At 38.1% G+C, this 12451-nt stretch overlaps 1 protein-coding gene across 2 annotated transcripts in view; it reads right to left on the bottom strand.

Annotated features, from left to right (window-relative positions):
* The window catches only part of LOC137489757 (protein NLRC3-like), a 407221-nt gene extending 395697 nt beyond the window's left edge, over positions 1-11524 (bottom strand). For both annotated transcript variants that reach the window (XR_015942024.1, NM_001445025.1), the window contains exons 1-8: positions 11468-11524; positions 6559-6837; positions 4387-6199; positions 3629-3802; positions 1923-2096; positions 1643-1816; positions 1206-1379; positions 840-1013 (exon numbers count right to left, since the gene is read on the bottom strand). Coding sequence is in view for 1 of the 2 variants with exons in the window: in NM_001445025.1 (NP_001431954.1) it covers positions 840-1013; positions 1206-1379; positions 1643-1816; positions 1923-2096; positions 3629-3802; positions 4387-6199; positions 6559-6817 (2942 nt within the window). In the remaining variant the exon portion in view is untranslated. The remainder of the gene's footprint in view (positions 1-839; positions 1014-1205; positions 1380-1642; positions 1817-1922; positions 2097-3628; positions 3803-4386; positions 6200-6558; positions 6838-11467) is intronic.
* Between the last annotated feature and the right edge of the window lie 927 nt (positions 11525-12451).

Genomic DNA, 12451 nt, shown 5'->3' with positions numbered 1-12451 from the left:
CATTCAATGATCAATTGACAAAAGCGCAGCACAATAATAAAGCAGAATTCAGTGTTAAATGACTTGAAATATGATGGAGATCTTCATCTTCTGTCAAATGCCTCTTCATCATCTCCAAACATTGCTAAGTTGGAGAGCAGTGAATCCAGACCAATCTGCAGTCCTCCTCACCCTTTGGAAGCTTCGTCGGTTTGTGTTATGTTTATTGTTCATAATACTTCAGTTATAAAGGATTAGTTTAGGAGTTTTTTGTCATTTGCTTTATTTGAGTTTGTTCAACATGTGATTGTCACTGGACTATATCAGAACCAGCATCACTGTCTGCTGATCACTTTTATTGCCTGATATTTTGTGTTCATGTTAGTTTAGAAGCAGAAAAGAGCCAGATTACAAGATATGTGAGATATTTGCCAGAAACATCTTTGTTATGTCCACATTGTGAATGTAAATTGATATTGTTTATTTTCTTCCTGTTTATAGTTTTACTCGGCCCTTATTAAAGTGTGATAAAGGACATTCTGTGTCTGTAAAGTTAATGAGGGAGAGATTAAGTTGCTGTTAAAGTATACGCAGGACGTATTTGGAGAACAGTACACACACATCTCTGAGCTGATACTGTACAGTTCTTCAGCAGAAATGTAGAGAACAAGTTTCACTGCTCAACTACAATGCTGAAACTGTACAGTGTTAATATGAGATATAATATCACGTTTAATGTGAGAACTGCCCCAGTGCACTGACATATTTAACAGGTTTGATTAATATCTGGACACTAGAAGAGCAGTGAAGTATCAAAGTATCTGTATTCACAATAAAAAAGGCAGTGCTGCTCCACATACTTGAGTTTGTCCAGTGTGTAGTTTGGATCCTCCAGTTGTTCAGAGAGCAGCTTGACTCCTGAATCTCCTGGATGATTGTAGCTCAGATCCAGCTCTCTCAGGTGTGAGGGGTTTGAAGTCAGAGCTGAAGACAGAAAACCACAGCCTTCCTCTGTCACCATACAGCCAGACAATCTACAAACACAAACAGTCCACATCATATTTGTTTGACAGAGAGATATCACTGAGAAAAAGTCACGAGTGCAGCTTGATATTTTCTGCTGTTGTTTTCTGCAGGTACAGTACTTTATACATTTCTGTTCATTCTGCCCTGGGCCTTTCTTCTGTCAGAAGCGTCATTGTATTAATTGATGGAAAAGCGTTTACCTCAGTATTGTCATCTTACAGTCGGGACTCTTCAGTCCACCAGAGAGAAGCTCCACTCCTGAATCCTGCAGGTCATTGTTACTTAGGTCCAGCTCTCTCAGCACACCGTTTGAGGATTGTAGAGCTGAGGACAAACTCTCACAGGACTGAGGATTGAATTTGCACAAGACCAATCTGTGCAAGAAGAACACAGACTACATTAGTGTGACTTTTAGTAATTGTGTATATGTAACCACAGTGGAAGGACATGTGTCACTATAATACACTATCATCTTCTGCAGCACCACCTTTTGGACACTGGTACATCTGGACTGACTGTATTTGTCATAGAGGTGCATGAACCAAACCCTCACCCCAGTACAGTGACACTTCAGAATGAATGCATATACCGATACACTTTTAATGCATATCAGTCAATCAGTTGTTTGAACTCAGACCTTAGTATCTCCAGTTTACAGTGTTGACTCTTCAGTCCAGCAGAGAGAAGCTTCACTCCTGAATCCTGCAGGTCATTGTTACTCAGGTCCAGCTCTCTCAGAACACAGTTTGAGGATTGTAGAGCTGAAGACAAACTCTCACAATGCTGAGCGGTGACATTACACATGACCAGTCTTGAGAAAGAAGACAGATTACATTAATATAGTTAGTAATTCCACTGATGTAATAATACATTTAAAATTAGATATCAACCAATAAATCAGGTGCATGAACTCAGACCTCAGTGTGCCCAGTTTACAGTCTGGACTCTTCAGTCCATCAGAGAGCTTCTTCACTCCTGAATCCTGCAGGTCATTGATACTCAGGTCCAGCTCTCTCAGCACACAGTTTGAGGATTGTAGAACTGAAGACAAACTCTCACAGCACTGAACAGTGAGATTACACATGCACAGCCTGAGAAAGTAGAGAGATTACATTAACAGTGTGATTTTTAGCAAATCAACAAATGTAATAATATATATATATATATATATATATATATATATATATATATATATATATATATATATATATATATATATAGCTTTCAAATTAAAGCTGTCAACTGTCAGCTTTATTTGAGGGTATTTATATCCACATCAGGCGAATGATTTAGGAATAACAACAGTTTGCATTTGTGCCTCTCACTTGTTAAAGGACCGAAAATAATTGGACAATTGGCTTCTAATCTTTTTAATGGCCAGGTATGTGTTATTCTCTAATTATCCTAATTACAATGAGCAGATAAAAGCTCCAGAGTTCATCTCAAGTGTGCTATTAGCATTTGGAATCAGTTACTGTCAACTCTCAAGATGATATCCAAAGAGCTGCGAGTATCATTCAAGCAAGCCATAATTAGGCTGAAAAAAAAGATAGCAAAAACATCAGGCATGGCCAAAACAACTGTTTGGAACATTCCTAAAAGAAAAAAAAAAAAACGCACCAGTAAGCTTAGCAACACCAAATGACCCTAAGAGAAGACTGCACCAGAGTCAATACAGGGGGTTCAGCACAAGATGTAAACCATTGGTGAGCCTCAAACACAGGAGGGCCAGATTAGAGTTCTGAAAAAGCCTTCACAGTTCTGGAACAACATCCTATGGACAGATGAGATCAAGATCAACTCGTACAAGAGTGATGGGAAGAGAAGAGTGTGGAGGAGGGAACGAGCTGCTCATGATTACTTGCATTGAAGCATGGTGGTGGTAGTGAGATGACTGTCAATGGAACTGGTTCTCTTGCATGTATTGATGTTGTGATGCTGACTAAAGCAGCAGAATGAATTCTGAAGTGTTTCAGGCAATATCTTCTGCTCATATTAAGCCAAATGCTTCAGAACTTATTGGACAGCGCTTCACAGAGCTGTTGGAGAATGACCCAAAGCATACTGCAAAAGCAACCAAAGAGGTTTTGAAGGGAAAGAAGTGGAATGCTATGCAATGGCCAAGCCAATCACCTGAACTGAATCTGATTGAGCATGCATTTTATATGCTGAAGATAAAACTGAAAGGAAAATGCCGCAGGAACAAGCAGGAACTGAAGACAGTTGCAGTAGAGGCCTGGCAGAGCATCACCAGTGATGAAACTCAGCGTCCGCTGATGTCGATGCGTTCCAGACTTCAGGCTGTAATTGACTGCAAAGGATTTACAACTAAGTATTAAAAGGGGAAAGTTTGACTTATGATTATTACTCTGTCCAATTACTTTTGGACCCTTAAAATGTGGAAGACACCTATGCAAACTGTTGTAGTTCCTACACCGTTCACCTGATTGGGATATAAATACCCTCAGATTAGATCTGACAGTCTGCAGTTAAAGCGCATCTTGTTTGTTTAATTTCTAATTGTGTTGGTGTATAGGGCCAAAAATGTTAGAATTGTGTCAATGTTGAAATATTTATGGACCTAACTGTATATCTATCAATCAATCAGGTGTTTGAACTGAACCTCAGTGTCTCCAGTTTACAGTGTTGACTCTTCAGTCCATCAGAGAGCTTCTTCACTCCTGAATCCTGCAGGTCATTGTTACTCAGGTCCAGCTCTCTCAGCACACAGTTTGAGGATTGTAGAGCTAAAGACAAACTCTCACAGCACTTAACAGTGAGATTACAGCTCTGAAGCCTGTGAGGGGAAAACAGAAATAATGATTTTGCATTTATCTATTAATCCAGAGCAGAGACAAAACATTTAAATGTTGTCTTTTAGTTTGAGCAAAGGTAAAATCACAATATGGACTCTGTAAATACTGAATTTAAGGGAGAATACAAGGCTGTAAAATAAACATAAATGTATTCTTTACCTAACAATTGAGAGTTTATAGTGATAATTAATTATTAGTTATCATTATTAAAAATTTCTCGTTTTCCAAACTCTTTTTAACATATTAGAGTTATCAGTTTTGAAATGCAAATCATTTATATTTATATTCTATCTATCTATCTATATATATATATATATATATATATATATATATATATATATATATATATATATATGTGTGTGTGTGTCTGTGTGTTTGTTAAAAGAAAGACGAGATTATAAAAGTAAAAAAAATAATCTAATTATTGAAAAGAATGTCTGAAAATGGAGTAAACATAAGCAGAAATAGTCTGTGCTGTTTCTGCACTGCACAAATATGACTCATGGGCTGCAGATGTGTTGCAAATCGATGTGTGAAGTGGGCATAAGTGTATCCAGAAAATTACAGTGCTCTTGTGGTGTTTTTGACCACTGGTATCAGTCTCATCAGTGCTTCATCAGATCTTCTGTATTTCTGCAGTTCAAACTTCTCTCGAGTCTCTTCTGACATCAGGAGCACAAACACCAGACCCGACCACTGAGCAGAGGACAGATCCTGTGATGTGAGATTTCCAGAGCTCAGACTCTTCTGGAGTTCCTCCACAAAGTCATCCTTCAGTTCATTCAGACAGTGGAAGAGGTTGATGGTCCTCTCTGCTGATTTCTCCTTCTCTATTTTCTCTTTGATATAGTCAGTCGTGTTTTTGATGTTCTCAGGCTTGAGCTTCAGTCCTGGCAGGAGCTCCTTCAGGACACTCTGATTAGACTCCAGAGAGAGACCCAGCAGGAACCGGAGGAAAAGGTCCAGGTGTCCGTTCTTGCTTTGTAAAGTCTTCTTGACTGCATCCTTATGAAGTTTAAACAGGGTCTTTGTAGAGAGTTTCCATGTCAGTTCCTGTTTCCTGGATTCAAGAAATGGATTTGCTTTCTTGTCTTTGTAAGTGAAAAACACATAGAGAGCAGCAATGAACTCCTGAACGCTGAGATGAACAAAACTGTAAACCTGTTCCCCTGAAATGGGGTTTTCCTCCTGAAACATTCGAGTACATAATCCAGAGAATACAGACCCTTCCTTGACATCTAGTCCACACTTCTCTAGATCTGTTTTGTAGAAAATCAGTTGTCCTTTCTGCAGCTGTTCAAAGGCCAGTTTCCCAAGCTTCAGAACAATGTCATCAAAAGACCAGGCTTTAGGTTCAGAATCTTTGCTGTATTTTTCTTTCATCTGTTGCTTTTGAGACAGTAAGTAGCTGGTGTACATCCCTGTGAGAGTTGTGGGTGTTTTTTCATTGCTCTCTTGACCCAGCAGAGGCTGAAGAACAGTGAGAGAAATCCAGCAGAAGACGGGGATGTGGCACATGATGTACAGACTCCTGAATTTCTTGATGTGGCTGATAATGTTTCCAGCAACCACAGGACTGCTGTTTTTGATGAAGTACTGCTCCTTCTGCTCATCATTGAATCCTCGCACCTCAGTTACCTGATCAATGTAGGTTTGGGGTATCAGACTGGCTGCTGCTGGTCTGGATGTGATCCAGATGAGAGAAGAGCGAAGCAGCTTTCTCTTTAGGAGATTTGTTACTATCTTACTCACTGTCATTTCCTTATTAATATCTGTATAGCCATCATCCTCTTCAAAGTTCAATTCAAAGCGATATTCATCCAGTCCATCAAAGATGAACATGACCTTGCCTTGTTCTTCAGGAAGAGAACTCAGTTCTGCCGATCTACTAAAGAAGTACTTGTTAATCAGACCTATGAGACTGTACTTTTCTTCTTTAATCAGATTCAGTCTACGGAACGGCAGTGGAAATATGAAGATTATTTCCTGATTGTCTTTTCCGTCAGCCCAGTCAAGGATGAATTTGTTGACAGAGACAGTCTTTCCCACTCCTGCTATCCCCAGTGTCAGGACTCTTCTGTTTTGTCGACCTGTGTCAGGCTGGACTTTAAATATGTCGTTACACTTGAGTGGTTTATCCTTGGCTGTCTGTTGTTTGTGTTTTGACTCCATCTGCATCACCTCATGGTCATTCTCTCTTCCTCCTGTCTTGTTCTCCACCATATATAGATCAGTGAAAATATCATCCAGGTACTTCTGGTGACCGGTCTGTGAATTACCAAGCAATATCTGCTCATATTCCTCTTTTAATTTCTTCTTGAGTTCATGGCTGATGTTTGTGTAATTAAGAGGAGTTTTACTGTTCTCAGAAGTTGCACCTTTACAACAGAGAGGAAAAAAAAAAAACAATAAAGTAAAACATGATTATGCCCCGTGCTTCACTTTATGAAAAAAGCACAATTACACATATAAACAAATTAAGATGAACAAAGAATAATATATAAAAAATATATAATTGTTGATCATATGAAATTCAGACACCCATTTACATGCATTAGCACTATGATTGACCAACACTGTTGTCCATAGGAATACTGAATTTAAGACTGTTCATCTGAAGCTTTGCAATAAATTTTATGACAGTACATCTGACCCACAAACCACTGCTAGGACAGGGTTTTAACATGGAATCAAACTAAATAACATTTCTAAATTTTGACAAGGAACTAACCAATACCTTGCTTCTGTGTTTTCTCCAGCTCTTCAGCTAATTGATTCTGCTTTATTTTCCTCAGGGTGTCCACTGTGATCTTCACAGCTCTTTCTGGTCCAAAACATGACACCATCTTATCCACTGTATCCAACCTGTCTGCATTCTCCATTTCAGCTTTTGAAATCTCATCATGGTTATTCACTAAGCACCGCTGAAATTTCTTTAGTTCAGCTTCTAATAGTTCATCCAGTGAGTTGTCGAGCAGCTGTTTAACATTCGCCATGGTGCTTCACCTATTCACAGCTACAGGACAAGAGCAACAACATCTGCATTAGTTTCACAATTAACATACGGACCTAAGCATTTATTTCTTGTTTGAATAATGAAATTAACCACAAAGTAGAAACTTGACATTTCAAATTTGACCATTTTGAAAATTGTCACTATTTTAAGTGGCTCTTACTAACCAGGAATTAATGTAGATGCTTGGTTGTCTACCTAACTTGTGTCTTTGGCTGAAGCTCTTTAACTTCTTCCTGAATCATCATACAGAAGTGCTTATTTGGATGTTGAACTGTTTAAACCACAATCATTTTAGAAAACTAAGAAAGCCAGTTAAAAAAAGACTTCAGAAGACAGGTAAGACTGGTGGAGTTTCACACACATTTGACGACTGTTAAAAGCATTCTACATTTGTAAGTAAAAATGCCCATCACTGTGGTGGTACCCTAAAAGGTAACTTTCTGTACCTCTAGTTTAGATCTTATAATTCATAAAGGGTACAAAATAGAGGACTGTTGTGTACCTTTAAATGTACAATTATATTTAATGTACCTTATTGTTGCATTTTTTTCTGACTGTGTTGTAGAATTATTAAAAAAAGTGAATACTGAAAAAAACTGACGACTAATATACAAGCTCAAGAGATGTACATGTACATGCTCAGAATCCTCTGAATGAAAAACTTTTTTGACACACATGGCCACAAAGACAGCAAGATCCACTGGCAAAGGGGCTGCAAGAGCTGCCAAATCCCCTGTCACTCAAAGAGCTGTCAAATACTCCAGAGTTGACAGATCATCTTCCCGAGTACTCGGAGAGGGTGCCAGATCCTTCAGAATTCTCTGAATGGTGGGCACCAGATCCTCTACAATTCCCCAAATGTCGGGCACCAGATCCTCATGAATCCTACAAATGGCCAGAGCCACCACCTGAGTCTCACAAATGGCTACCAGAGCCATGTGTTTTCCCAGAGCCGTGTGACTTCTCAGAGCCATGTGATTTTTTTCTAGAGCCGTATGAATTCTCAGTGTCTCCTGATCCTTATTCTCCTTATCCACATGGGTTATCTGAACTGCCACGCTCCAGGCCCTCCACAGCTTCATGTATAGAACAAAATCAATGCCAAAAGTCTTGAATTAAAAAGCTTGTTGAATAGCACAAACTGAAAAAAATAATGCACCTTATTAACAAGTTCTTGCACTTTAATGACTTGAATTCCAGGATTTGTATTTTTAGGTCCTGAAATTTAACATAGCTGTTTATTTAAGCTGTGAATATTTCAATAAAAAATATTTCAAACACGTTTTCATACTTAAAACTTCAATAATTCATAATCAATTTTCAGATTTCACTTACAAAATATTCAATACCCTTTAAAATACGATGTACAATATTCAAAAGGTACTTTTCAGTTCATTTTATTTCAGTTCAAATATTTGCTTCCAGAAATTCAGTGGTTCATATTTGACTGTTAAAATTCAACATTACATCCGGGAACTGCAGGAGAAGCAATAGATTGCAGACTGAAGATCACCAGCTGCTCTAGCTGGAGATGGAATAATGTAAGATTTTTAATCCCGTAAACAGGCGAGAAAAAAGCTAATAAAGGCACAAAAGTAGAATTTAATATTAATATCAATGCCTTGGACATTATAAATAATAAAAAGTATGAGTAAAATTATTAAATGAGGTTTTAGTCATCGATATTTGCCCTTATGTAACGGAAGCCAGCTGGTGATCGCGTAAAGCTCACTCCTCTAATCCAGCGACAGACGTTCTGCAATCTTTAGCATCCTCGGAGCATTTGACTCCCATGCCGGCTCGCTCCCTGTTCGGATTGGTGCGGTTACTTGCACATAAACTGTCTTTTGATGAATATGATGTTACACATTCTCTATCTTTATTAACTCATTCTTCCATAGACGCGAAGTATTATATTGACAGCTAAAGAATATAAACGTAAGAGAAACAGGAGAGGAAATATTATAATAATAATACAAAATAGGTAAACATTGCCAGGGCTAAGAACAATTACGAACAAAGATATTCAAAACCAGAGAGATTTTATGAGAATGTCACACAAAACAGTTTACTTGGAACTGTTAAACAGAGAGTTCAGGTATGATTTAAGATTGGTTAAGTATGGGACGTGTAATTTAAAATAATTTAACATAGCGAGACATTACATGATAACAATATATAAATTTAGATATAATAACAAGCCATGGTCGACCAGAGCTCAAACAAACCTTGTCGTCATCTTGGTGTACAGCCAACAAAATCTGCTGTTTTACGACACCATCTAAAAGTGTGAGCTGATTCACTTTTTCCAGAGAGCTTATAATCGTGTCTATATTTGGAATAATGAACTACTTGAGCTCATATTAATAAGGTGCTCATGGTCATTGAAGCGCTCTGATATCTGATCCTTTCAGAAAGAGACAAACGCGAGACTGGAGTAGGAAAAAAGAAAGGAGAAGCTGGAAAAACAACAACAAATGACGAACCTGCAACCTAAAATATGACCAAACTTCACCATGTTTAACTAGTATCACCACCTTTTGAACTATTATGAACTCAGAATGAGGGAATTACTCTCTAACAGAGGTTACATGTGCTGCTGAAGATTACAGACACTTATGAGAGGTTTGCTCTGTCTGCTGTGTGTAGTTTTTTTCTGCCATTAGTAACATCTTGGACACTGTTGGACACTCTTGGGTCTGTATGTGTTCATACATGTTGCATTTATTTATTTATTTTATACAGTTGCAGACGTTACAGCAGACTACATGTTCACATTGATCTGATGTTATAATCAAATCATGTTGATAGAAAGGTTAGTAATGGTAAGACGTGCTTCTCATAATGATATGTGAATGACCCGTACGGCTTTACTGTGACATTTCCTTGAGTAAAAATGACGTTGTCTGAATCTTTCTATCACAATTTACACCACGCCCACCAAAAGGCATTGAAAATGCAATCCTGATAAAGGTGACCCGTACTGTACTGTACTGTACCTCTCAGTGAAAACGGGCCATTAGCTGCTAGGATCCACTCCTACTGCAGACATATCACTCTGTTCCTCAATTACAAAGCCAGAAGATTCCAAACTTTTCTCAGGGCAACATACAAACCTGCTACCTGGAGGTCATTACCTAAAGCATCTCCACATAAGTAAAAGACCAGCACCTTCAGCTCAATCTAGCTAAATCAGAACACTTTGTCCTGCCTGCAATTCTGACTACACATCATATCTTCATGATCAAACTGGAGTCTGCTACAATTAACCCTTCCCATTCAGTCAGGAATCCTGGGGTGATCTTTGATGACCAAACACAGCACAATTATGTAATCATGAACACTTTGAGATGTTCAATAAAGTCAATCTGAACCCTTGATTTATAATCCAACAATGGCTGCATAATTTTGATCTCAAACAATTGGGAAAAAAATGTTTGTGTTTATTTTCATTTTATTGTACTTTTGAAGGGGGCAGCATAGTAGCGCAGTGGGTAGCATGATTGCCTTACAACAAGAAGGTTGCTGGTTCGAGCCCCCGGCTGGGTCAGTTGGCATTACTGTGTGGAGAGCTTGTTTCCCCTATGTTGGCATGGGTTTCCTCCGAGTGCTCTGGTTTCCACCACAGTCCAAACATATGCGCTATAGGGGAATTAATTAATTAAATTGGCCGAAGTATACAAGTGTGAATGTAGGAGTGTATGAGTGTTTCCAAGTACTGGGTTGCAGCTAGAAGGGCATCTGCTGCGTAAAACATATGTTGGATAAGTTGGTGGTTCATTCCACTGTGGCAACCCCTGATTAATAAGGGGACTAAGCCGAAAATAAAATAAATGAATGAATGTTCTTTTGAAAATGATTTTCATTACTTTAGAGGAGAATTTGTTAGTTTGTCTTCTACCTATGTTTTGAGAAATGTCATGATCTCTGAAATGTACAGGTTTAATAGTATTTAGACAAATAAAAATGTATAAATAATGCAAAACAGGTGACAGTTGTAGCCACAGCAGTTGTTTATCATCAAAATCAGTTAAGCAGAAACACTTCAGGCAAACACATGAAACCGGTCTGACTACTCAAACTCTTTTGGGTTTTCAGCTCATGTATCTACACATAAAATTATGTGAATCCACTGTAAAATAAGCTAAATGCATTCATAAATACTGTTATTGCAGTTTGAGTTTTCTGCATTCTGTAGCTTCAGTAAGGGCGCACTCACACTATGCTATCCGAACTGTGCCAGGCCTGTTTCCCTGTACATTTGAGAGGTTTTAGTGCTTTGAATCATGTCAAAAGTGGCTCATCTGTTTGGCAAATTATCTGACTGTGTGTCACTTCATATCAAACGACTAAAATGATATATTTAAAGAAATGTTCACTGTGCTGAGCTTAATAAACACTCATAAACACACAGATCACTCATAAACACACAGATTTTAGTATCAGAATAAGAAGGTTTTTGCTTTCTGTGATCCTCTTCCAGAAACGCACTTGACATTAAAAGGTGTAAATTAAATCCTCAGAATGTCTTCATCTCAGCAGTAAAGTCTCAGTAAACACAAAGAGATTACTGACGGATAATCAGATGACAATATAAATGATATAAAGCACAGAAAGAGCAAACTCTCACCTCAAATAATGCCTGCAGATCTTTCTGTTCCTCCGCTGAAAAGTTGAATTGAACAACAGATCTGAAAATTCTTTCACGTCACAACCTGTTTGCGACATGAGGAAAAAACCAGTCAGATGAGAAATACAGACACACAAGTAGATAAGAATAGAAGATAGCAATGGAGGCTTTGCTCAGCTGGTAATAGCAGTGTTGACAGTACAAAAGTAAAGCAGTCACTTTAATACAACATGTCACTTTTCCAAATGTGCTATATATTGTACTTGTTATAATCTCAGTAACACAAATTACAATGAATGAATTTTAGCCCCAGTTAAGTTGTGGGTTTCATATTGTCCCTGATGGCAAGTGTGTAGAGTTTAAAATAGAAAAACAGTAAAAGTAGCACAACAATGATAAAGCTGTTCAAAAGGCTTCAATAAGCTGTAATTTGAATACGTTTCAGACAGTATTGATCTCTGTAACACTACAGCAAAGCCAGACACAGCTTCATCACTGCAGGATGGCAGACATGTTGCTCAGCCTTTGAGCTTATTTCAGCTGATTTCATCTAAGCCTGTGACTGGAGTCAGTTGAAGTGTTTGTGTTTCTCTTCAGTGATTCTGCTTATTAACAGCAGGTCTTCATCATCAGTGCATCATTTAATTGCCTGATTAACTCAATGTAGAGAGGGAGCAGACAGACTCTGGGCTGAGGAAATGTTACTCAGAGGAGTTGTGTGGTACTGTGTAATTCAAACACAGCTTGTGCGCTGATCTGAGGTATATTTAGCAGATTTTGTAAGATATACAGTTTAATATATAAAACAAACCATGCAATGTAACAGCCTCACCAATATCTTTTCAAGCATCAACCAGTGTCTTGGAAATAAAAGCTCTGTACAAACCCAGTACTCATATTTATCTGTTTACTCTACAGCACAATAATCTCTTGAAAGCTGTGCTGTTTAAACCTTTACAGTATACTGGATATTCAAGGTCTGTT

Source organism: Danio rerio, chromosome 4 (genome assembly GCF_052040795.2).
Source record: "Danio rerio strain M-AB ecotype USA chromosome 4, GRCz13ab, whole genome shotgun sequence".
NCBI lineage: Eukaryota > Metazoa > Chordata > Actinopteri > Cypriniformes > Danionidae > Danio > Danio rerio.
The sequence above is the reverse complement of the archived record's forward strand: the minus strand, read 5'-3'. Positions and strand labels throughout refer to the sequence as shown.